A 27,769-nucleotide genomic window follows, 5' to 3' on the forward strand; every position below is an offset into this window, starting at 1 on the left:
TGCATTTAGTTGTTATGTCTCTTATTTTTCGTGACACTGATATTTTAGAAGAATAGTCTTTTTTAAAAAATATAGTTTCCTCATTTTGGATTTATTTATTATTTCCTCATGATTAGGTTCAGTTGTGCATATCTGAGGAGATATTTAAGACCATGCCCATGCAAACATTTTTTTTTTTTCATTTAGTCACATGTGCGTACATTGTTTGGGTCATTTCTCCCCTCTGCCCCCCTCCCCGCAAACATTCTTTGAGAATTTTTTTTTTTTTGGTGGGACTGGGGTTTGAACTCAGGGCTTTGCAAGTGCTCTACTGGAACCACACCTCCAGCCCATATCATGCAAATATTCTTGGTTTAATGTCCATTGATAATTCTTTATTCATTCAGAATAGGAGTCTTGAGAACTGTGTGTCTGGGTTGGTCCCATACTGTGGTCCTACTGATCTCCACCTTCTGAGTAGTGGGGATTATAGACATGCACAACTGGCCCAGCTTTTCTCAAACCATTCTTTATTACAATGGTTGCAAGGTAATGATTTTCTAACACACCATTTCACATTTACTAGTTAGCAGTCATCATTTTACTGTGAAGCAAGAGGCCTTCTTTTACTCCTTTTTATTTACTTGTCTTTACATTATTGGTTTGAACTCCTGAATTCTCATATTTTTCAGTAATTCATCCTTCATTGCTATTTTTTCTGTTTTACTACTTGAGAAGTTCTAGATTTGGCCCATAGGAGCCCCTTCAGTTGGTTTTGTGCATGTTTCTGTCATTTTGGGGGAGTCAGCTTGTCATTTACCTATCTTGCCTTAACTCTGGAGTCAGCCATTTCTCCAACAGGCCGTGGATCCTCTTAATGGGAAATAGTATTAGAGACCAAGATATGGGTACAAGGTTTGTACTTCATTACTGGGATGTGTTTGCATCTGGGCCCTTTAAGTAACAGAACTAGGAAATGTATGTATAAATGTATACAGGCACCTTATATAGACATACACTAAGTAGTTTTGCACCATTAACAGTTTAGACCTGATAATTCTTTGTAGAGGCAGTCCTGTACAATGTTGGTGTGTGGCAGTATATCTAGCCTCTGCCCTCTATATACCACAACAAAAAATGTCTGTGGTTATTGCCAGTATCCCTGATTGAAAACCACTGTTAGGCACATACACATACACATGCTCACATACTTGTTTTAGAAGTCAGGCTATAGTGATACTTGTAATTCTGTTCCATCCCAAGGATCTTTCTTGCTTCCATAGTGAGAACCCTTATTCCCAACAATATCAACACTGACTCATTCGATCAATCCTGAAATACTTAATATTGTTTGAAGATTGTTTCCTTTATATCTATTACAAAAACTAACCTGGAAAGAGTCCAGAATTTGTATGTAAATCTCCCCTTGTTCACCCGTGGATGAAATATTGTATTGATCAGTTACTTTGATTCACTTTACTATTTTTTGCCGCCTTTGTGTGGTTTTATTAGTCACTTGAAATATCATTAGGTTCATCAATTTTAGTTTTATGCTTTTTTGAGATCTTCCACTAATCTTTGTTAATTTTTTTCAATATGCAGAACAGTATACAAAAGTGTACTCTTAAATGTGCTGTTACTTTCTGAATCCTTCTACCATGTTACCCATACCCCTTGTGGGAACCATTCCCATTGTTTTATGAAAATGAGAGACTTACATATATTTTCTCATTTATCCAACTTTGTTACATAAAAGCACATATGTGCTCTTTTGTATTTGTTTTTTTCTTAATACTTCTTAGAACTGTTCCATATTCATTGAGATTTTCTTTTCTTTTAAAACAGCTGCATACACATAGGACATAGTAGTTCTCTGTGGGTATACCATAGGTTTTTCAGCCAGTCTTCTATGTTCAGGACATTACAGACAGTATTGCAATAAATCCACAAATAAAGTGGGTTTACTTTGATTTTTGAGATTGAGTCTCACTAATTTTGCCTGGGCTGGCCTCGAACTCTAGATTGTCCTCCCTCTGCCTCTCAAGTAGCTGGAATTATGGAGTGTACCACCACAGGATTACAGGCATAAGCCACCGACATCCAGCCCCAGGATAATTTTTAATATGAATTCAGATGTTATGATGCTAATTAATAAAATAGTGGAATCCATTAGAATATAAAAAAGTTAATCAAAGACAAGAAAGATTTATCCCAAGAATGCAAAGGTGATTCAACAGCAAGAAACATATTAATATAATTGCTACATTAATGGGAGAAAAACTACATGATCAATCACTGAAAACGTTATTTTTGTGTATGTGGTGCTAGGGGTCAAACCCAGGGCCTGTGCATTACTAAGCATGTGTTCTAACACTATGCTACATCCACAGTGCTGAAAATTGTCTTTTTATTTTTGCCTTCTTTATTTATTTTGATGAAACTAGGGTTTGAATTCAGGGCCTCACACTTGCTATGCAGGTGCTCTGCCACTTGAGCCACACCCTTGGTCTAGTTTTTTTGCTTTATTTTTTGGTGATACTGGGATTTGAACTCAGGGCCTCAGGCATATAACAAAGTCCTCTACCACTTGATCCATGTCTCCAGCCCTTGAAAATAGTATTTTTTAATATCCATTCTTATTTCTTATAAACCTCTTAGAAAATAAGGAATGGAATAATTTCTTAACTTCATTGACTGTCCATCAGAAGTTTGCACTAGACATTAGAAACATTAGGTATATTACAATTCAAGTTAAGAATAATTATTCTTATGTTTCTGCAACTGTCTAAATGCATATTTGAGATTCTAGCCAACACAGCAGGGCAATAAAAAGAACTAAAAGTATTAGACTGAACTTAACTATTTTTAGGTGATAACATCTACATAGACAACCCAAGACACAATAAACAGTTAAAATTAATGGATTCAGTATGGGACCTGAAATAAGATAGCATTCAAAGGTAACCTGTTTGCTGTGGGTGGCCCAGTAGTAGATTGCTTGCTTAGCATTCCTGAGAAGACCTGAGTTCAATCACCAGTATTGCCAAGGAGGGGAAAAAAATAAATTGTTTTTGTTGTTGGATAACATATTAGAAAACATTTCTTGGCCCATGTTCCTATTGAAATTGGGTCTCACTGTGTTGCCCATAGTGGTCTAAACATCTGGGCTCAAGTGATCTTCTTTCTCAACTTTCTGAGTAGCTGTGGTGAGACGACAGGTATATGCCATCATATTTCTGGATGAAGAAAATCAGTAATGTGAATTAGTGTTGGTCAACTTATAATATATGGTTGTCATTGTAGTGCTCCCTGATAAGTTGCTTACATGTTCTTGGTCCCCTTTCCATACTCAAATATCTAACTAAATCCCAGCCTTCAGTTTACCTCCAACCCCAAATAGAAAAGAGGAGCTAGTCAGCATGTAACTTTCTCAACTTCCTTATTGGTATTTGTGTCATGACATTCCTCTTCTATAATGTGTCTTTTCTTGTAATACAACCATCTAGAATACCATCTACCATCAAGTTGGTCATTGAAATGAAATGTGATATAGCACAATAAGAAGGCCTTGTGTGAATTCTATAGAATGTAAACAATTTTGACCTTGATCCTATCTCAGTTACCTTTAGAGATGCCATATTTCATTCTTTTGAAAAATCAGAAATTTCATCATTTAGATTCACATTCACAAATGAAGTTTTATGTTGTTTGGTGGCTCACTATTTACGACAAGTCTTAACATTTAACAATAGGGAAAAATAACAGTAATCCTACAGTACAGGATGTCATTATTTATTGTCTGGAATAATCAGGATATGATGCCTTCTACTGAATGAAATATTTCTATTAAAATTTTCCTGGACTGGAGGTGTGGCTCAAGTGATAGAGTGCCTGCTTTGCAAAGATTGAAGCCCATAGTTCAAACCACAGTCCCACAAAAAGAAAAAAAAAAAAGTCCTAAATAATAAAAAGATTAACATAAACTGAGAATATTTTATTTTGTTTTGGGGGCTTAGAAGACCCTTTATAATCTTTACCTAAGTATGGACAATATAATTACCAAACTTTGTAAGTTTAAAAAGTAACAGAATTTAAGCACATATATTGGATAAAAGCAATGCATTAAAAAGTTTATGTAAATTGGGCACTGGTTGCTCACTTCTGTAATCCTAGCCTAGCTATGTCTGAGTCTGAGATTGGGAGAATCAAAGTTTATGACCATCCCTGTCAATTCGTGAGACTCCAAAATAACCAGAATGATAGGTACTGGAGGTGTGGCTCAAGTGGTAGAACATCTGCTTTGCAAGTGTGAAGCTGTGAGTTCAAATCCCAGTTCCACCTTCTCAAAAGAAAAAAAAAGTTCATGTTTGCTTAAATCTTAAACTAAGCCCTAAAACTATTTGGCATCCAGCTCAACTCCATGAATGTATGCTACTATACTATATTCTTACGTGTGATTTGTACAATTTTAAGTGTGTAGGCAGGTGTGGATCTTCACTTTCTTGTGTGTGTGTGTGTGTGTGTGTGTGTGTGTGTGTGTGTGTGTGTGTTCAAACATACCTATAGGAGAAAAGCAAGTAGTTAACTGATGCCAGTTTTTTAAAGAAGACAGGACTGGATGTGGTGTGCGTGAATGTAGTCCTAGCACTCAGGAAGCTGAGGCAGGAGGATGATAAGGCCAATCTGGCCTACATAGCAAGACCAAAAACAAAAACAACAAAAAACCTTAGAAATTTATTATAACCGTGAAACAATATGGAAGAAACTTAACTGAATATTGGTAAATGAAAGAACTAATCAGGAAAGGTTACATGCTCTATGAAGATAGTAAAAATAATGGTGATTGTTCAGGATTTGGGAAGAAGAATGAAGGGATGAATAGGTAGAACTCAGGAATTTTAGGGCAGTAAAACTATTTGCTATAATGCTGCAATGACAAATACATAGCATTTGTCAAAACTCTGGACACAATAAACTTTAAACTGTGGATTTTAGTTGGCAATTATTAATATTGGCTTATGAATGATAATGCATCCATATTGGCATATAAAATGTACAATAATGCAAAATAATGCATAATAGGGAAATGTGGGGCAAGGGTTGGAATAAGGGCAGGGGATGTAGGATTATTCAAATTACTTTGACCCAATCTCAAATCAGAATTGCTGTTTAAGTCATTTAAGACTTTTTGGTAAAGAGCTAGAAAGGATTTCTGTTTTTGTTTTTTTAAATACGGTCTCTTTCTGTAACAGGCTGGCCTTCAATTCCTAATCTTCTTGCCTCAGCCTCTCAAGTGCTGAGAAGACAACTGTACCATCATGTCTGAATTAAGATTTTTTTAAAACAAAAAATTAGGGCTGGGATGTAGCTAAACCTCATGTTTTTGCCTGGGGCTAGCTCTGACCTTTATTCTCCTGCCTATACCTCCCGGGTAGTTGGGATTACAAGAGTATACTACCATGCCTGGCCCTGACATAATTTTTTGCCTTTACCTTAGGACCTTACAACTTCTTAAATATTGATACCTGTAAGGGTTCTATCATTTACATTGTGATCTTTCTTATTCATTCATTACTTTATTATTTATCTTCCTAAGTGTCGTCTACTTTGCTCATTTTACCAAAATCTCTTTTAGTTTCTCACCTGTCTTCAATTATTTCATATATTAGTTATTTTTAGTTAAATATCATATAGGTACTTCAAGTCAAAAAATACTTAAGACAGACCCAGCTGTTCAAGAGGCTAAGACAGGAGGATCACAAGTTTGAGGCCAGCCTAGGCAAGACCCTGTCTCAAAATAAAAAGGTCTTAAATGTAGCCCAGTAGTAGAGTTACCTGCTTGCCTAACATGCTTAAGGCCTTGGATTCAACTGAATCTCTAGTACTGTTAAATAAATAAGTAAGCCAAACTTAATATTAGTGCTTTCCTTTTCTCTTTTTCTTCTCCTGTGTTTCCTGGCCAAATAAAAAGGACTTCATTCACTAAATACTTAACAAATCAGCTCTTTTCCCTCATCTCTTGTTTCTAGTCAGTCACCAAGATAGTAAAGCCTGGTAGTTAAGTGTGAAATTTCTGGTGTAGACCTGGTTTCAAAGATTTGTGTGTGTGACTTTTTTTTAAAGAACAGTATAAATCCATTTTTAAATGTTTATGAAGAATTGTATATATATGGAAATACATTCTAGGAAGGGTTAAGAGCTCTGTTGCTACACTTGCTTAGCTAGTTTCTTCTCTACCTATTCAATGAATGTTCATTGAAATTATTATCCTAATTTATTTTACTGCTTGCTAGCTAGTTTTAGGTCTCAGAAAAACCATTCGGCCAGTAAGACATTGTGTAATACACTTTCCTATCTAATTTAACAGATTTTTTTTAAAGTTCAGTTTATTTACACCTATGAAAAACACAGGTGTAAAGCACAACTGTTTGAGTTGCTGCTTTATGTACTATTTGGATTTACCTACATATTCTTAATTCATCTTGTTTGCTGCCCATCTTTACCAGGTGTAGAGACATTGATAACTGCTGGTAGAAGCATAATTGGTGCAACTGGGGGAAGCAGTTTCATACTTTTAGTTTTCATACTAAAAGTAGCTTGAAAAATCTGTGTATCTTTTGATTCAGATGTAAAGATACTAGACTTGTCTATGTGCCTATTTATTTGCAGTATGTTTTTGGCAGTACTGGAGTTTAAATTTACTTTGTTTTACTCCCAGAAGCTTGCACCTATTAGATATCCTGTCCATCCCATTCTTTCTACCAGGAGACCTCATTTCTAGAATCTTCTGTCCTTTATTGGATAGACACTTTAACAAAAGCCCTCTAAGAAAAAAAATACAAGAGGATAAACAGGTTTTTTTTTTTTCTTTTTTGAGCTGTTGCACATTTCAGAATATCTTTTCTTTTGTGTATATGTGAGTATATGTGTATGTACTGGTATTTTGAGCTCAGGGCCTTATGCTTACTATGCTCACTAGGCAGGTGCTCTACCAACTGAGCCATGCCCGCCAACCTTTTTTTTTTCCTTGTGCACTGGAGTTTGAACTTGGCCTTATGCTTGTGAGGCAGATGCTATTACCTGCTTGAGACACTGCCAGCCTTTCTTGGGGGGGTGGTTTTTTTCAAGATAGGGTCTTACAAACTATTTGCCTGGGGCTGGCTTTGAACTCTCATCCTCCTGATCTGTCCCTCATGAGTAGCTAGGATTACAGGCATGAGCCACCAGTGCCTGGCTCCCCCAACCATTTTTGCTTATTTTTCAGATAGGATCTTGTGGTTTTGCCCAGGTTGGCCTGAACTGTGATGCTCCTGTGTATGCCTTCTGCACACTGCATCCTGCTTAATCGTTGAGATGGGGGGTCTTGCTAAATTTTTGCCTGGGTTGGCCTTAAACCTTGATCTTCCCAATCTGTACCTCCCAGGGAGCTGAAATTACGGGCATGAACCACTGTGCCCTGTCTGAAACACTTTAAAATGATGAATAAGAAACATCCTGAGAGTAGCAATAGATAATTGCTTAAATGAAATTTGGTACATTTATATAATGTAATATTGTTTGAGCATGAACTTGTATGATGTAAATGAATATTGGTAAAGAAAGTTATTTACAATGTATTAAAATTTACTTCTTATTTTGGTGGTACTGGGGTTTGGTGGAACAGGACCTCACACTTGCTAGGCAGATGCTCTACCGCTTGAGCCTCTCCACCAGCCCTTTAAAAAAATTTTTTTATTATTTTTTATGACAGTGGTAAGGTTTGAACTCAGGGCCTACACCTTGAACCACAGATAGGGCCTCATGAACTATTCTCCCTGGCTGGCTTAAAATTGTGATCCTCCTGATCTCTGCCTCTTGAGTAGCTAGTTTACAGGTGTAAGCCACTGTGCCCAGCAATGTGTTGGGTGTTTTTGAGATAGGGTCCTGTGAACTATTTGCCCTGACTGGCCTAGAACCGCCATCCTCCTCATCTTGCCAACCCAGTAGCTAGGATTAAAGGCATGAGCCACCAGTGCCATGCCTAAAATTTATTTTTAAAAAATGAGCCCTAGTTGTATAGCTCAGTGGTAAATTGGAGGCCCTGAGTTTGATCCCAGCACTCTCAAAGAAAAGTTTTAGATTCTGGAACATTTTAGATTTTCAGATTTAAGTTGCTTACCCTGTAGGGGCAATCTCAATATCTCAAAATGTTGGTATTTATTTATTTACTTACCTGCTTATTTATTTATTTATGCAGGGGCTTTAAACTTAGGGTCTCAAGTACTATACCACTTGAGCCATATCTACAGTCCCTGAACCACAGTTGTTCTGTCTCTGCCTCCTAAGTAGCTGAAGATAAAAGGGGGGTGATCTGGTGTACCCAGCTTTTTTTTTTTTTTTTGGGTGGTGATGGGGTTTGAACACAGGGCCTCTGGCCTCACACTTGCTAGGCAGGTGCTCTACCACTTGAGCCACTCCACCAGCCCTTTGTTATATGTATGTGTGTTGGGTTTTTTCAAGATAGGGTCTCCCGAACTATTTGCCCAGGCTGACTTAGAACCAAGGTCCTCCTGAGTAGCTAGGATTACAGGTGTAAACCACTGGTGCTCAGCTTTTTTTTTTTTTTTTTAATAGAAGGGTCTTACTATGTAGACCAGGCTACTTGGACTATAAGCATGTGCCACCATGCCTAGTAATTGCTGATTTGTTTTAATAAGGCAAAAGGAGTTGTCATTTTCCATTTTTCTCCTTCTAATACTCTTCAGGATTTTGTTTGTTGGTTTGGTTTGGTTTGGTTTGGTTTTGGCAGTACTGGTAATTGAACTCAGTGGCTTGCACTTGCTAGGCAAGTACTCTACCACTTGAGCTATGCCCCCAGCTTCCTTTCTTTTATTATTTATTTATTTATTTTAATTTTTGTTTTATTCATATGTGCATACAATGTTTGGGTCATTTCCAGCTTCCTTTAAATATTCTTATATGGGAAAGTATCACCACTTATCGTTTCCTTGCCAGAAAAAGCCAATGTCATAGTTATCCTAAACTCCGCATGTGTTGGACATCCATATTGTCTGTTAGCTGAGCTTTTAGTGTTGGAGTCTTTGTGCTGTGTTCCAGCAAAGTTTCAGGTGTTGGGACTTAACCCTGAGATAAAAGTGGAACAAAGGCTAGGGCAGTGGTTCAAGCAGTAAGAGTGCCTGCCTAGCAAGTGCAAGGCCCTGAGTTCAAACTCCAGTGCCAGCAAGAAAAAAAAAAGGAGAAAAAAAGGAAATCCAAAAGTGGAACAAGTAGGAACATTAAGTGTTTACAAGTACTATATATGATCTGTTTGCCCTTGACATTCCCCTCTTTTTGCTTGGTGATTGTTTTTTTAGATTGAAAGAAGAAAGTTAAGCTAAGGAATAAGTGGTTTTTATTAAGTTCTTTACTCACATCATTATTTTGGAATATTCTAACCAAAAGAAATTTATTTTTGTTGAAAGTTTGGAATTTAAGCTTTCTCAAGGCTAGAGGAGTGGCTCTAGCAGTAGGATGCCTGACTAGCAAGCCTCAGTTTAAACCCCATATGGCCAAAAAAACCAAACAGCTCAACACATGGAATACAAGCTGTTACAATGCAAAATATTTGATGGAAGATCATGAGGGAGCTTCTGCCTTCTAATTTTGTATTGACTTGGAAGGCCAAGTAGAGCTACTACTTAATGGAAGTTAAAAAATAGATTTCCCTCTGTATAAAGAATTTTTGTTTGTTTGTTTCAGACAGGGTCTTCCCAAGTATCTCAGGCTGACTTCAGACTTACTATGAAGCTTCAACTGGTCTTGAACTCAAAATCCTCCTGCATCCATCTTCCCATTGCTTGGATTACAGAAGTGTACTACTAGGCACATGCTAGTGAGGAGGCTCAGATAGGAGGATTGGGAGTTAGAGAGCAGCCTAGGCAATGTTAGGCAGACCCTAACTCAAAAACTGAAAAGCAGACAAAGAAAAAGTTCTTAAAAGATTACCTTAGCCATTAGAACCAGAAGATACAGGGTGTGATATGAGCCCCACACAAACATAGACTCACTATAATAATAAGTCTTCCTTCCTCATAATAATAAAAACTTAGCACCTCATCCCCTATGTCTGAATGCCATGTGCTAACCTTACAATTATACTTTGATATTTGACATGCCAGTAATTAACCTGGAACATAAAGTGTTTGCTGTAATTCCCTATTAATCTTTCTCCATTCCTTTAGTTTTTTTGTTTGTTTGTTTGTTTGTTTTTAACGTACCCTTGAATTAAAACTTAACCTGAGTAATTGTACTATACTACTGGAGAGCTTTTATTTCCTAAGCATTAAGTGGACAGTGGCATAGTTTATAGTAATAAAAGTGTCTATATAATGGAATTTAATATAATTTCATTAAAACAGATTTATGTCTGCTGATAAGGAATTATAGATAAAATTCAGTGGTTTTATGTGGCATATTTGACCTGCAGTTTGGTTTAAAGGCAAAAATGATTGTCTAGAAAACTAGAGTTTGTTGTTGTTTTTGGTGGGTCTGGAGTTTGAACTCAGGTTTTTGCACTTGCAAAGCAGGTACTCTACTGCTTGAGCCACACCTCCAGTCCAAGGTTGTGTGTTTTTAGGTAAATTATTTCTGGAAAAACACATAAAACACTAGTAAGTAGTTGACTCAGGGATGGAATATTATGGATCAGTGTTGTAAAGGACATTGATTATAAATTTACATCTTTAAAAATCTACTTAGCCTTGTGTGATACTAACTTGTAGGTTATTTAAATGAATTAAAAATATTGCAAAGGAAATTGGGACACAATGGCTGACATCTGTAATCCTGTGTGCTCTGGAGGAGGATTGAGGTTTGAGGCCAGCCCAGGCAGAAATACATCCCTACCTGTAAAATAACTAAGCCAAAAAAAAAAAAGAACTGTTACCTGCCTAGCATCCATGAGGCCCTAAGTTCAAACTTCAGTACTGCTCTATCACTAAGCTTTATTTCTAGCCCTAGTTTGTGTTTTTTCTTTTTTTAGCCCATTCTAATTGGCTAAGTTTTTTTCTAATATAAAAGTACTTCAGTTTTATTAAAACAGTTTACTGCAAACACTAAATTCTAGTTCCCAGCCCTTGAGCATGTATACCAAGTAGTAAGAAAAGGGTAAATGTAAACATTATCAAAATTGATGGTTACTGTCACAGATTGATACCTAGTTATATAAGCCATATCTTGATCTGAAGAGTGCTCACAACTTGTGAGGTAAGCAGTAACTTAGAAATGTGTGAAGACTTAAGGGGCTAGGGCAATAGCTCAGTTGTGGAGCACTTGTCTAGCTTGCACAGGCCTTGCGTGGAATCCCTATCTGAGATACACACACACACACACACACACACACACACACACACACACAGAGAGAAAAGAAAAAAGTTGTTCAAGTGCTATATATTTGGGTTGGTGTCTATTTTTTGTGAAGTATATGATTTAGGCTTATGAGGTTTTAAATAAAATTTCTTCAAAATAATATGTTTAGGATTAATTTAAATTGTTTTCTTTCAGAAATCGAGCTATAGCAGATTATCTTCGTTCAAATGGCTATGAAGAGGCATATTCGGTTTTTAAAAAGGAAGCTGAATTAGATATGGTATGTTTGACTTCATAGAATTATTTGTAGTATAGTTCATGAGTGGATTTTACTCAGGGTTTAGTAGTTAAAAGCCAACTCCACTATTCACAAAATTTGTTTGTGATTGTATTTTACTTGGCATTGAACTTGTTTAGGGTTAGAGATGGTTTCAATGGCTTAAAATTTTCTAGTTCTGTCATTTTAAAAATATTCTTGATTTTTTTTCTTGTAGAATGAAGAATTAGATAAAAAGTATGCTGGGCTTTTGGAAAAAAAATGGACATCTGTTATTAGATTACAAAAGAAGGTAACCAAGACTTTTTTTCTTTAAAATAAGCTGTATTTTGGTCTTGCATAAACTTTCTGAAATATTGGCATGAATTGTTCATTAATAATCATATCTAATCATGAAAAGGCAAATAAAAATACATTTCCTATGCTTTATGAAAACGTTGACTTAGATAATTGCTGATACATATTATGCATACTAACTCCTGCAGTCTGGAACACTGACTGGGTTGAATCTGCATAGTCCTGACTTTGAGAAATTGATGCTGAAGGAGTTCATTTGTGTCCATAGAACAGAAAGATATATGGAACCAGTGGGTACTGGAAAACAAGCACTAATACATTTCATAGGCAAAGTTAATATTGTTCTAATATAAGTTCTCGTATATAAAGCTCTTAGAAAAGTCCCTATCTCCTAATAGATGTTTAGTAAATATTAGCTTTTATTTTAATATTATTATTACTAACATATATAATATAAACTGGTTTAGAAAGAATTTAGTAAGAATAATAACCTTAGAGGAAGCAAGGAGGTTCATTGCTCTTCCTGTAATTACTAATAGAAAACTCTATCACTAAATATAAGTCGGAAATTTTTCTTTGAATTAAATCAGGTCAGTTGAGCTGTTGTGGCTACATATCAAGACCCTGTCTTAAAACTTTATTTTTCCAGGTTTTAGTTTGATCACATTACTTAGATTTTGGTGGTCTGTTAAGACAGTTTCCATTTAACTCAGTGACATGCTTTGCAAAATACAAAAAAGTTTTCAAGTATTTTACATATATTGATATAAAAGAAAGGCAGGTTGTTTTGTTTTGTTTTGTTTTTTTAATATCAAATGTTATTTTTATCAGACTCTATACCTAACTATGTTCTTCTTCAAGGTTATGGAATTAGAATCAAAGCTAAATGAAGCAAAAGAAGAATTTACGTCAGGTGGTCCTCTTGGTCAGAAACGAGACCCAAAAGAATGGATTCCCCGTCCACCAGAAAAATACGCATTGAGTGGTCATAGGAGTCCAGTCACTCGTGTCATTTTCCATCCTGTATTCAGTGTTATGGTCTCTGCTTCAGAGGATGCTACAATTAAGGCAAGTTTTTGTTCAAAGCAGACTTGATATGAGTTAGGTAAGAATCTGAAAGATCCTGAAAATGAGGACCTACATAAAAGGACAGGGTGAGGCTCTTTGAATCTGTGTTAAGTGATTTGATTCTGAACCTTAAAGGCAGAATTAGCTGGGTATGGTAGTACACAACTGTAATCCCTGCTACTTGGGAAGAGGAGGTAGAAGGATCGAGGTTCAAGGCCAGCTAGGGCAAAATTAGCAAGACCCTATCTGAAAAACAAAAGGACTTGGGGAATGCCTGAAGTGGTAGAGCAGTTTGAGATGCCCTGATTTCAATCCCTAGTCCTATACAAGCCGGGCACCACTGGCTCACACCTGTAGTCCTAGCTACTGAGAAGGCAGAGATCAGGAGGATTGAGGTTTGAGGCCAGCTCAGGCAAATAGTTTGTGAGACCCTATCTCAAAAATACTCAACACAAAACAGGGCTGGTGAAGTAGCTCAAGTGGTAGAGTGCCTGCCTAGTAAGCTAGACCCTGTGTTCAAACTCTAGTGCTGCCTAGTACTGTGCCAAAATAAAAACAAAAGAATTAGAATTAAATTTCATTGTAGCTCCTGAGAGGCATGCTATACCATTATGTTCACTGATGAATTTGAAAAAATTCAAATGTTATTAACATTGTGCTTGAATAATTTTTGTTTTTGAATAATGAAAATTGTATTCCTTATTTTAAAGCAGATGTAATGCATGAAAATAATGGTTTTCAAAGTAATTCTGTTTTGCAAAAGAATTTTAGAACATGGGCTAGCAGAATGGCTCAAGTGGTAGAGCGTCTGCCTGGCAAGCGTGAGGCCCTGAGTTCAAATCCCAGTATCACCAAAAAAAATTTAGAACAAAGTTATTTTTTACAGTTGTCTTTAATCTAGACAGAATGAAGTGACAGTTATATATAGAAAGATAAAATAGTTAAAATGTAGGTAAGTTTAGGTAGGCTTCTCTGTTTTAAGGCTTACTTCATCTTAAGTTACAGATTAATTTTTATTTGTAAAATTTTAAGAAAATGTGAATTATGTAAAAATATTCTGCATTTTCTTATATGTGTTTTGTTTTGTTTTTATGATACTGGGGTTTTTTCAACCTCTGGGCTTTATGCTTGCCAAGCAGGTGCTCTGCTTGGGCCACATCTCCAGTCCATTTTTTTTGCTCTGGTTATTTTGGAGATGGAAGTCTTATAAACTATTTGCCTGGGCTGGCCTTGAACCATAATCCTCTCAATCTCAGCCTCTGAAGTAGCTAGGATTATAGGTGTCAACCACCAGTGTCTGGCTTATGTGGTTTCTTTAGTTTCTAAGTCATTGACTTTTTTTGGAGCAGGGGTTGGATATTCTTTCACTGGGTAGACCAGGCTGGTCTTGAACTCAAAATCCTCCTGCCTTCTGAATGCTAGATAATAGGCATGTGCCACCATGCCCAGCTTGTAAGGGAGCCATGAATTCATATGTGCATTGTATCTGTAGGCTGAAATAATTATATACCTAATAACTAATATGTTAGTTTTTTCTTTCTTTTTCTTTTTCCCCCTCCTTTTTTGCAGTGCTAAATATCAAACCCTAGGGCCAAGCAAGCACTCTACCATTGAGCTGTGTCCCCATCCCTGTATTATTTTTTACGTTAGATGTGTATTGTATACATATATATATATATATATTCAAACATAGGTAGACGTGTTTAAATTATTGATTTCATAATAGTTTTTTCTTACTGCTTGCTAAAAACCAACTTCAGGAAGCTGGGTATGATGGCACATACATCTATATTCCCTGCACTTGGGAGGTGGAGTAGGAGGCAGTAGTTCTCAAGTTGGAGTCTGGCTTGAATTAAAGAGTGAGTTCTAAGCCAGCAAGAACCTATCCCAAAAAAGAAAAAAAAAAAAAAATTTAAGAAGCGACTGCTAGGTGGGTGCTGGTAGCTCACATTTAATCCTTGAGGGTCTGAGATCAAGAGGATGGCAGCCAGGCCAGCATGGACAAAAAAAATGTTTGTCAGACCCTATCTCAGTGGAAAAAAACTGGCATGGTGGCATGTGCCTGTCATCCCAGCTATATCAAGAAGTATAAAATAGGAGGATCCCTGCTCAAGCTGGCCTGGGAAAAAGCTAGGGTTGGAGGCGTGGCTCATTGGTGGAGTACCTTCTTCATTGGTGGAGTACCTGCCTAGCCGGCGTGAAACCCTGAGTTTAAAGTCTAGTTAACCACCACAAAACAAAACAAGACAAAAAACCCACAGCTAAGCTTGTGCTCTGTCAGTGAGCCATACCCAGTCACATGACAGTATTTTAAATTAATGTCATTTTGGTTGTTTCTAAAAATACGTATTTTTATTTCTGATAGTCACATAGTAATTGTATAAATTTGTGAAATAAAGTGTGACATTTCATTTTGTGTATACAGTGAGTAATCAAATCAGGATTATTGGCATATCTGTTACCTAAGACATCTTTTTTGTGTATGTGTTGAGAACACAACACAAATTCAAAATCCTTTCTGTTACCTATTAAAATATTCAGTTTGCTGAATCATAATTATCCTTAGCTAATGTGCTATAGAATATTGGACAGTTTTTCCTCCTAACCAGCTGGCCCTGGGGTAGGTCACCAGACTCATAATATTAAAAAAAAAAAAAAATCAATAGTAAAAAAAATAAATAAAAATTTAAAAATGTATTTCAGCTACTAAGCAAACAGGTGTTCCTTGACTTATGGTGGGGTAATGTCTTAATAAACCCATTGTAAGATGAGAAAGTTGTAGGTCAAAAATGCATTTAAAATACCTAACCTTCTGGGCTGACCCCACCTTAAACATATTCAGAACACATTGGCTTACATTGGGCAAAAATACCTTACACAAAGCCTGTTTTATGATAAAGTGTTGAATATCTCATGTAATTTATTGAATACCATACTGAATGTGAAAAACAGGATAGAAGTGTGGTTTATACTTTCATGCTATCATCATGTTGAGAAATCGTATGACAAGGACTGTCTGTATAAAACATTCAAACAAATACGAAAAGCATAACATCTCATTAGATAATGAACATAGGACAGGAACAGATAATAGCTCACCAAGATTTATAGAAGTTTTGACCTTACAGTCAAAGAAATAGTATATATATCAAATTGCTAAGATACTAAACAAGTATTCCCAATGATGAGAGTTTGATGAGCAGGCATTCTCATTACATTTCAAGAAAAATTATAGGAGAGCAATTTAGTAGAGTATATGAAAGGCATAAAACATTTACACTTCTAGTAATTTATTTTTAGAGACAGGTCTAACTATGGGACTCAGGCTGGCCTCAAACTCATGATCCTCCTGCCTCTTAGGTTATAGGCACACACCACCATGCCCAACAGAAGTTTGTATTTTTGCCCTTTTCTCTTTGTTTTTGTGCTGGGGTTTGAACTAAGGACCTCAGACTTGTTAGACTGGGGCTTTACCACGTGAGCCATGCCCCCATCCCACATCCACTAATTCTTTCTCACCATTGCAGTCTGATCTAAGTATTGGCAAAATGAAGACATTTTTTTTTCACTATTTAGAGATGTTTGACAAATTTTCTATAGGAATGAAATGTTCAGCCAACAATAGAAATTCCTTTAAAAATTTACTTCCCCCACCCCCATCTCCCACCCATTTCCTTGAGTCTGGTGATCAAACTCAGGATCTTGTGTGAGTTATACAAGTATTTTGCCATGAAGTTAACGTTTGCATCTCTGTTTGCTAAAATTTTTCTTACTGTTTCTTTTTGTTTTTTGAGACTAGTCTCACTGTGTAGCCAAGGCTGGCCTTGAACTTAAGATCTTCCTGTCTCTGTGTCATGAGTGCTGAATTACAGATGTTCACCACTGCACTTGGCTTAATTTTAAGTTTCTAAAAAATTTTTTATTACAATGCATTAATAGCTGGGCGCCAGAGGCTCACACCTGTAATTCTATCTTCCTCTCATCAGGTGGAGGCCAGGAGGATCACAGTTCGAAGCCAACCCTGGGCAAATAGTTTGCAAAACACTATCTTGAAAAAACCGATCACAATAAAGGGCTGGTGGAGTGGCTTAAGTTGTAGGCCTTAAGTTCAAGTTCAAGCCTGATGTCATGGAAAAAAATAAAGAATGCATTAACAGTTCTAGGAAGTTTCATTGTGGTAATCCCATAGATTCATACAGTATACTTTGAACAAGTTCACTCCCTCTGTTATATTCCCTTTCTCTCATTGTATTCTCTCCCCCACTTTTCAAACAGTTTGTGGTGGGTTTTATTATTCTATGTGTGTCCCCGTCCACCGTCCCCTGGCTTAAATATTTAATGGCATCAAAAAATACTTGCAGAGCCAGGAGCAATGACTTATTCCTGTAATCCTAGCTACTTGGGAGGTCAAGATTGGGAGGATCAAGTTTCAAGGCCAGCCTGGGAAAATAGTTGGAGAGACCCCTTCTCCAAAATAACCAGAGCAAAAAAGATTGGAGACGTGGCTCAAGTGGTAGAGTGCTTGTTTTTCAAGTGCAAAGCTATGAGTTCAAACCCCAGACCCACCCAAAAAAAAAAAAAAAACTTTCATAGGAAGCAGAGGGAAAGTGGGATAATGAAGTACAGTTCTCCCAATTATCCAGTGTTTTGATTTTCATGGTTTCAGTTACCTAAGGTCAACTGCAGTCAAAAACTATAGTACAGTAAGATGTTTTGAAAGAGAGACCACAGTCACATAATTTTTATTAGTTTATTACATTTATTCTGTTTTACTACTAGTTATTGTTAGTCTCCTACTCTGCCTAAATAATAAATTAAACTTTATCATAGGTAGTGTATATATGGGGGGAAAACAAAGTAACACAGTTTTAGGCATCCATTGGGTCTCTTGGGAATGTAGCCCCCACGGATAGAGACTGGAGTATATGCAGTCATTATGCTTTAAAAACAAAATGGGGGCTGGCTCAGTGGCTCAAGTGGTAGAGCACCTGCCTAGCAAATGGCAAGTGTGAGGCCCTGAGTTCAAACCCCAGTACTGCAAAAAAAAAAAAGACATAAAAACAAAATGGAAAAGCTGTACCATTGGTAGGATTGTGTACGTTTTTTTTATAAAGGTTTTTTTTTTTGTCATGAGTACTTACTACTCTTAGATGAACTGTAAATGTCAAAAAATGAAATCCTTAATGACTCATTAAGAACTAACAGTGAAATGTTCTATTTGCTTATAGTTTACAAAGACAGCAAGCAGTTCATTTTTTGAGTTTATTTGAAGAATAAACTGCTTTAGTGTTCTTTATTGAATGTAGAAGAAACTTAATATAATTTCCCATGCAAGATTACATCTTGTTTATTTTCAGTATGCAAAATAGAGTTCTGTGAACTCTTGGTGAAAAAATTAAATGTTTAGATACCAAATTGAGGCAAGGATATTACAAGAAAACTACAGATCATTATCAATCATGAATATGTGCAATATTTTTAAGAAATTGTGAGTAAATTAAATGTAACCAGTTATAATAGATAAATTAATATGTTGTAGCTAAAATTTATCTATCCCAGGATGCAAGATTGGTTTCACATTTGAAAATGGAGTCAGTGTGATGATGTACCTTATCAACAATAAAAAAAAATACAGATTTAGAGAAATACTTGACAAAATTCCAGTATTTCCTGATAAAAACTCAACTGGCTAGAAGTAGAAAGCAGCTATAATACTTAATGGTAGAAAATTGAATATAGTTCCCCGAAGATCAGGAACCAAGGTTGGTTGTATAGTCTCAATCATTTTTATGTTCACCATTGCACTGCAGTTCCTAGCCAATGCAGTAATGAAGAAAAAGAAAGAAAAGGTATACAGTTTTGAAAGGAAGAAATTAAACTGTCTTTGTTTGCAGACGACATGATCTTCTACATAGAAAATCCCAAAGAACCTACCACAAAAAGCTACTAGAACTATGACTGAATATAACAGAATCACAGGACACCAGGTCAATATAAAAAGATTATATTTATATAGACTAGCAATGAATAATAGAAACTCAAGGAATACCACTTATGTTAACATTAAAAAAAAAACCTGATGTACTTAGGCATAAGTTTATCAAGACATACAAAAAATTAAACACATACTAATCTCTTTCATGTAGAAATGCTTGAAAATTTAAGTGGTAAAGGTTTTATTTGTTTAGAGCTGGGCATGGTGGTATATGTCTATAATCCTAGCACTAGGGAGGCTGAGACAGGAGGATCTGGAGTTCCAGGCCAATTTGGGCTACATAGTGAGACCCTGTCTTTAAAAAAAAAAAAAAAATTATTTATATTAGGAAACATTTAAGTATTATATAAAAGAAATGTTTGTTATCAGTAATTTTTCTTAAGCAACTTTTTTGTAGTTGTGATTATTGTGTTTAATTTTTTACATTTTATATTTGTAATAAATTTTTTATAGATACAAATTTTATTTCTATTTGGTCTTTCCCCTGATGTTAAAGTATTTTTTTCGCTTCCATGTTTTCAGAATACACTGTTTCCCCAAATTGATGTACCCTGTCACAGTCAAATCTGTACTTTCAGGGTGAATGGGATCAGTTGTTTGATATTTAGAGTTTAGAGTTGATACTGGTTAAAGGTTGAAGTCAGACCAGCATTTGACCAATAGAACGAAAGCTTAGATCTATTTCTTCTTTTTTTTTTTTTTTTAAGTGGTACAGGGTTTGAACTCAGGGCTTTGTGTTTGCAAGGCAGCAAGGCAGGTGCTCTACTACTTGATCCATGCCTCCAGCTCAAGATCAGTTTCTAATGTTTATTTTTGATAACTTCTTTCTTTTTTGGGAGTGAAGGGGGGACGTCACTGGGATTTGAACTCAGGGCCTTATTTATACTTGCAAGGCAATGCTCTTACTGCCAGCCCTTTTTTGTGATGGATTTTTTTTGAGATAGGATCTCGTGAACTATTTGCCTGGGGCTGGCTTCAAACTCCATCTTCCTGATCTCTGCCTTCAGAGTAGCTAGGATTATAGGTGTGAGCCACCAGCATCTAGCTAACTTATTTCTAAAATAGAAAAATTGTCTTCTTAAAGTGTTACTGTTATTTCATTTTTTAAATTTAAAATGATATATGCCTCTGTTAATCTGTTACTCATGAACAGTTTATATCTTAACAAAAATTTTTTCTTGGCCCCTTAGATGTCTGAGCTCTAATAGGATTGAGTGCTCTATTCTACAAATAAGAAAACAATTTTTTATACTTAAATTTCCTTATTTATGTCTATTGCCTGCTCTCAAACAACATCAGTTTTCTCTATAGAGAAAAGACCAACTTGTATTTGAAGATGTGATATTTCTAAGACAGATTATTCTTTATTACTTGTTTAGTTAATTAGTCAATAATGTCAGACTGGCCTGCTGAGTGTAAATGTAAAATTTGAAGAAATGCAGGGTTGGTGTTAACAAGCTTTCTGTTCACTTTACAGGTGTGGGATTATGAGACTGGAGATTTTGAACGAACTCTTAAGGGGCATACAGATTCTGTACAGGACATTTCCTTTGACCACAGTGGCAAGCTTCTGGCTTCCTGTTCTGCAGATATGACCATTAAGCTATGGGATTTTCAGGGCTTTGAATGCATCAGAACCATGCATGGTAAGAGATAGAGAGGGTAGTACTTCAGCAGTAATTTCTAGCTTGGCACTTGAGAGAAGAAAATACCGTTTCTAACAATTTGCAGGTGTCCTGTATTGAAATCTTAATTGTCTGCATTGCTGAAAGGGCATATGATATATGTACATAGTCAGTGGATAAGCCACTGCGGTTGAGGGTTGTTTGTTATGATGGTTTATCTCTCAGTAGCTTACATAAAATATTTAATTTGCTTTCACTAGTCTTGGATAACAAAAACTACCGGGTCACTGATTTGTCTGAGAGAAAGGGAAATTGTTACTGCGATTTTCTTTTTCCATCTTTTCAATTAGGAAGCAAGTGTAGAAAGAGTAGGTATATTGAAAGCTAGAAAATGTTCCGTATATACACCCGTTGTAAGCTTGTTTTCCAAGTCTTGCTGTGAAGGTTGTTTCCTGAGGCAATGTGGGAATAGCGTGGGGCTTTGGAGTCAGTTAATGGAGTTCGAATTCTTGTTTATTTAGGGCATTAGGAAATTTTAACTAAAGGTAATACCTAAGTCATAAAATTGTTTTAATAATAAAATGAGGTCATATACTTAAATCATCTTGTTATGTAGGAGGTGTTTATTAAATAAGGATTTTATAATTGAAGAGTATGGTTTCTCCCCCAAATTAAAAGCACTAGAGAAGTTTACTCCCTTTAAGGAATTCTGGTATATCCTTTTGTAAAGTGTCTTAGTTATGTTTCTGTAAGTTGTTGGTATGTTGTTGTTGTCACTTAGTGAGTTCTTGCCTGTTGTGGCAGCATGTGCCTATAATTCCAGCTTTTGGGAGGAGGAAGCAGGAGGATTGCAAGTTCGAGGCCAGCTTGAGTGATAGTTTATTCCTTTCTCAAAAATAACAGGGCTGGGCGCATGGCTAAAATGGTAAAGTGCCTGCCTAGCAAGTGGGAGGCTCTGAGTTCAAATCAAAAACAACTGACATTATCCATTCCTTGAAAAATGTGATTTTTTTTTGAATTATTTTATTGGCATGTAATAGTTGTACAGGGAGGTACATTGTGACATTTACATGATATGTTTACAATATATCTGTGTTAGATTTACCCACTAAAATGTGATATTTATGAGTATTGTCTGGGACCTTTTCCACAAAGCATAGCTGTAGTTAGGCATGTGAACAAAGTTTATGAAACAATACATTTTTTTTACCCCCATGAACATCAGCAAAGTTAATTCTCAACCACTGTTGTAAGCAAAGAACCAGTTCCCCATCTCTCTCTGTCTCTTTCATCTTCCTTCCCTCTCCCTCCCTCCCCTTTCTCTCCCACTCTCTATCCTTTTCTCTGACATAGGGTTTTGCTTTGTAACCTAGACTTACCTTGAATTTGAAATCCTTCTGTCTCTGCAAGGACTGGGATTACAGGTCTTCATGACCACACTGTATATTTTATCTATTCTGTTTATCTTTATAAATTTTATTTTTTATGTCTTAGAATATCATCCATAGGGAATTTGTATTTCACGTATAGAGTTCACATATAAACATTTAAATTCATATAAATTAATTGGTATATTCAGATGGTGATGGCTGTATTAACAGTTGTACAGGTTGAACATTTATTAATTCCTTTTTGTGTAAATCTTACCAAATTCATGTAAAACTCAGTGTATTGAGAACTTGCTGTGATTTTTTTGTTGTTGTTTTAATACCATGGCAAACTGAGGTTTAATTGTCCTTGGTGGTATGTTGTGTGATACATTATGTGTTAATTGTGTGTTTTACATTATGTGTTAATTGTGTGTTTTAGGCCACGACCACAATGTCTCTTCAGTAGCCATCATGCCCAATGGAGATCATATAGTGTCTGCCTCAAGGGATAAAACCATAAAAATGTGGGAAGTACAAACTGGGTAAGTAGGTTTAGTTGAAAAGGTATCAGCTAAAGAGAAATGAATAAACAAAACTGTATTCTGAATGTTTAGTAATTTTGGCTTTAATCTAGAATGATCATGACAGTTATAGTATGTACTTTGAAAGTAAGTTTGAGGGTTGGCTTTATTCCCTAGCACTGCAAGAAAACAGACAAACACAAAACCAAAAACTCACTTCTTTCCAAAAAGAAACAGAGACATCATAAGAGACGGTTTCTGTTACGTGGCTTATTTTCTCTATGGTCTCCTTTTAGGTGATGTTTTTGTGGATTGAAATTAAATGTAAATAACATTTATGTTATGTCTGCTGATATGCCCCTGTTAGGCTGATTTTGGTTGTGCTTAGACTTACACTCGATTGTTGTAGCCAAGCCTTAACTATTTTTGCTCAAATTAAACTGTTTTTCCAAGCTTGGTGTTCACACCTGGAATCCTAGCTACTCAGGAGGCAGAGATTAGGAGGATCGTAGTTCAAAGCCAGCCCAGGCAACTAGTTTAAGAAATCCCATCACGAAAAAGGGCTGGTGGAGTGGCTCAAGATGTAGGCCCTGAGTTTAAGCCCCAGTACTGGGGGAAAAAAAAAAAAAACAAAAAACCCCCCCACAAAACAGGGCTACTAAAGTGGCCCTCGAGTGCTAGAGTGCCTGCCTGCCAAGTGTGAGGCCCTGAATTCAAATACGAGTATCAAAAATCAAAACAAAACTTTTCCCAGCATGGCTAGAAATAATTTTTTTGGTTTATTAGGGATTTAGTTTTAAAAGATTTTATTCTTTTATATATTTTGCCTTCTATAATTGTTGATTTGTAGTTCTTTAATGATATTCCTGCCAACTTAGCTGGTATTTGACTTTTTTGGTCTGTGCTTATCTTTTATTAAGCAGGATTTTACATTTATTTTGTTGATTTGCATATGATTTCTCTAACTTGGTGCTATTCTCTTTATCCTAATGCTATTTTTGTATGACTTGTGGAGAATATGTATACTGATGATTGTCATTCACAATATAAATTATTACTTATGTTGACAGCTACTGTGTGAAGACATTTACAGGACACAGAGAATGGGTACGTATGGTGCGGCCAAATCAGGATGGCACTCTGATAGCCAGCTGTTCCAATGACCAGACTGTGCGTGTATGGGTCGTAGCCACAAAAGAATGCAAGGCTGAGCTCCGAGAACATGAGCATGTGGTAGAGTGCATTTCCTGGGCTCCAGAAAGTTCATATTCTTCCATCTCTGAAGCAACAGGATCTGAGGTACTGTATGATTTATATGTCATTTCATGATTTAGTTGCTGATCTTAGAGCCTTAGATAACTTTTCTGATTCTCAATTTCAGGTCTGATAATGCATTTAAGAATATGCATCCTAGAATTTTGAATCTTGAAACTCTTTACTCTCTCCAACATGCAGCTGTGCTTATGGTTTTTAACCAGTGATTATTATTGCTGTAAACTGACCCTTGATTTGATCTGTGTTGGTCTGGGGAGTCTCCTGAAGAATGAAAGTGATCATTTGAAGTCAGGTGTGGTGACATACACCTGTGAGGTGGAGGCAGAAGGATCTTAGTGCAAGGCCAGCTTGGGCTGTGTAGCAAGACCTGAACAGGGCTGGTGAGTGGCTCAAGGTAGCTTGAGGCAAGCATGCCGCCAAAAAAAGAGCGAGACCTTAATAAACGGGAAGAAACTATTTTTCTAAATAATTTCCCAGTTATTTGTCTAAATTAAACTTGTATTGTGGTCTCTCTTTATTTTGCTAGACCCATCACATTTTCAAATTTATTTGTTTGTCTGTTATTTATTTATTCTTAACAGTGCTAAGGATCAAACCCTGTGCCTCGCACATGCTGGCCAAGTGCTCTACCACTGAGCTACATCCCAGACGGAATTTCAGATTCCTTTTACTTGCCATATATCATGAAGTGCTGACTGAACTTTACATAAAAACTGAATAGTTTTAAAATTTATTACTTCTTTTGGTGGTACTGGAGTTTGAACTGGGCCTCACACTTGCTAGGCAGGTGCTCTGCTACTTGAGTCACCCCTTAAACCCCTCTCTTTTTTAAAATTTTCATTTATTATTTAATTTTTGTTAGTGCTGGGGTTTGAACTCAGGGCCTCATGCTTGCTAGGCAGGCATTTTCCCACTTGAGCCATGCACCCACCAGGCAGTTTTTGCTTTAGTTGTTTTTAAGGTAGGGTCTCATATTTTGCCCAGAGCTGGCCCTGGCCCTGGATCCTCCTACCTGTGGCCTCCTACATAGCTGGTATCATAAGTGCATACCACTACACCTGGATTATGATTGAGGTGGGGTCTTGTTAACTTTTTCCCCAAGCTGGCCTGGCACCTTGAGTCTCTCAATTTCTGCCTCCCCAAGTAGCTAGGATTACAGGCCTCAGCCACTGTGCCCAGGCTTAAAAATTCTTAGATACAGAAGTGGTCGAATTGGGGCTCAAATTCAGAGCCTTGTGCATGCCAGACAAATAGCCTATCATTGAGCTATATCATCACCCTGATTACAGAATTCTTTGCTGTTTTTTTCCCTTCTTTATTCTTTGGCCCTACTGGGGTTTGAACTCAGGAGTTTGTGCTTGCTCAGCATGTGTTCTACCACTTTAGCCACGCATCCAGCCCAGGAAATCTTGAGCAATAAATTCCTTACCTGTTGTTACCTAGGCCCTTCCTGTGTAGCCTAGGTATAGTATCAAAAGACTTGTGTATTACAATAAATAAAAAAAAATTGCAATTTTGCAAAATTAGAAATGTAGTTAATAATAGAAGCCGTTTAAAGTCTTTATCTAACTTCTTGCATCAGAAAATTAATTTTTATGTTTTCTGTAGACTAAAAAAAGTGGCAAGCCTGGGCCGTTCTTGCTATCTGGATCCAGAGACAAAACTATTAAGATGTGGGATGTCAGTACTGGCATGTGCCTTATGACCCTTGTAAGTTTGCATGATGTCATTGCTTCTTTGGCATCTTCACTGTGTTTTTTACCTTTTGGATTAGCTGCTTTATGATATCTTATTTAATAATCTTAGTTATTCTGGGATATTAAAAAATGCTTTTCTTTAAATTCCATTGTTACAGTGATATGAAACTCATATAGAATGTCATGTTTATATAAAAAATCTACAATACGAGAATCTAAACCTAAAGTGTTTGTGATACGAGTGTAATTGTGGGACTGTTTGGGGTGAATGAAACGGGGAGGGGAGAGAGGGGAAGAGAAATGATGGGAGGTGAGTAAAATGAAACCCACTGAAAGCTTTTGACAAGGGAAGGCAGGGAAAAAAAGAGCGCAATAAGGGAGTTAATTTCAGAGTACAATATATGTGTTATGAAATATAATGGCGACACCCCTTCATTCAGCTAATACACACTTAAAAAAAACAAAAGAATCTACAAAGCCAGTCAGTGCTGGGGAAGAAGATCCTGGGCAACTGTTTCTTTAAAAATTGTGTAATACTTTCTGGAGGAGAAAGAATGTTCATACACACTCATTCATATTTTATAATGATTGCATCTTTATTTTACTGTATTTATATGAATTCTTTTAACTATCACCTCTTAATTCATATGATGTAGTTTATTTGGTTTATTTTAATTCTGTGCAATTTTATAATGCTAATAAGGGATTGTGGACATTCTAGTTTGCCTTAGGTAGTTCCAAGGGGACCCATGGGTATTATTAATCTGATAGCAATTCTTTTTGCCATACTGGGTTTGAACTCTGGGCTTCATGCTTGCTTACACACAAGTGGTCTCCCACTTCACCAGCCCTCCAGTAGCCTTCCCATAGCAATTTTTATAACTGGTACATTTTCAAAAGATTTGTAATTTGGTCCAGTATTTCTAGTGTGAAGATTATTGACTTCCCCTTTTAGAGATAGGTAGCATTTTTGTGGTGATAACGCTTTAGGGTCTTTCTCTTTTCTCTTTGTTTTTCAAGAATACTGGTGCATATAGTTTTATTGTAATAGCATATTATTGTATAGATGCTATTTGAATTATTTAGCCTTTTACTTACTAACAAAAGGTTACCAAATAACCTTTTGTCTTTAAGGTGGGTCATGATAACTGGGTACGTGGAGTTCTGTTCCATTCTGGGGGGAAGTTTATTTTGAGTTGTGCTGATGACAAGACCCTACGTGTATGGGATTACAAGAATAAGCGATGCATGAAGACCCTCAATGCGCATGAACACTTTGTTACCTCCTTGGGTATGTACACATTATATTTCTGAACAATTACATTTGGAGTGCCAGATGTAATAAAGTTTTGTGTAACCTTGTGGATTTTTCCAGGTAAGAAATGACCATGTTTTTTCAGGGAAGAATAGAATAGAGAAGGCAGATTAAAACTTTGTGAACTCCTACCAGTTGCTTTAAATTTCTCTTTCCATCATTAGCTTTATAATAAAAAATTACCCTCTTCATTGTACAGCATTGGTTTTGGAAACTAGAATTGTGAAAGGATACTAACTGACCACTCTGATAGCTAATTTTTCTTCCCTACTAGTGTGTAAATTTCTCAAAAGAAATCTTACTGAACAGCCTGAGCTATATAAAGCAAGATCCTATCTCAAAAAGACACACAAAAAATCTGCTGGCTGTGTAGTACATGCTTATAATCCCAGCTACTCAGGAGGTGAAGGATCAGGAGGATCAGTGTCCAAGGCCAGTCCAGGCTGAAAACAATTAACAGTTAAGACCCCATCTCAACAAATATGCCAGGTGTGGTGGTACACAGCTGTAATCTAGGCTATACAAGTGGTATACATAAGAATTGAGGCCTAAAGCTGGCCTGGGACGAGGAGTAGGGAGGAAGGAAGTGCAAGACCCTATCTGAAAAATAACTAAAGCAGAAAGGGCTGGGGGTGTGACTCGGATTAGAGAACCTGATTAGCAAGCCCTAAGTTCAAACTCCAGTACTGCCAACAAACCACAAAAAATCTTGCTTGATTTTTTTTTCCTTCTGGAAAGGTACTACCTTGTAGTAGGAGCTTTAAAAATTATATTTAAGTTTAATAGACATCCTCAGTATCGTCTGGACTTGAATATGAAATTTAAGACAATAAATTTAGTTAAGTTGTCTGCCAGGGTTTGATGGACTTAATGTTGAAGATAAAGCTTTAGTAAAATGAACTTAATGGCTACCTAACAGAACTATTTCAAGGATTAAATGTGAACAGAAAACATTAGTACTAAGCCTAGAACACAGTTAGTATTCAGTAAGTCGATATGCCTTA

General features: G+C 36.4%; 1 protein-coding gene across 2 annotated transcripts in view; it reads left to right on the forward strand.

Annotated features, from left to right (window-relative positions):
- Pafah1b1 (platelet activating factor acetylhydrolase 1b regulatory subunit 1) overlaps positions 1–27,769 on the forward strand; it is a 66,692-nt gene that overhangs the window by 34,655 nt on the left and 4,268 nt on the right. For both annotated transcript variants that reach the window (XM_020186346.2, XM_020186337.2), the window contains exons 3-10: positions 11,521–11,605; positions 11,820–11,894; positions 12,761–12,967; positions 20,440–20,608; positions 22,397–22,499; positions 23,549–23,777; positions 25,362–25,463; positions 26,585–26,741. In XM_020186346.2, the coding sequence (XP_020041935.1) occupies positions 11,521–11,605; positions 11,820–11,894; positions 12,761–12,967; positions 20,440–20,608; positions 22,397–22,499; positions 23,549–23,777; positions 25,362–25,463; positions 26,585–26,741 (1,127 nt within the window). The remainder of the gene's footprint in view (positions 1–11,520; positions 11,606–11,819; positions 11,895–12,760; positions 12,968–20,439; positions 20,609–22,396; positions 22,500–23,548; positions 23,778–25,361; positions 25,464–26,584; positions 26,742–27,769) is intronic.

The sequence above is a fragment of the Castor canadensis genome, chromosome 11 (genome assembly GCF_047511655.1).
Source record: "Castor canadensis chromosome 11, mCasCan1.hap1v2, whole genome shotgun sequence".
Classification (NCBI taxonomy): Eukaryota; Metazoa; Chordata; class Mammalia; order Rodentia; family Castoridae; genus Castor; species Castor canadensis.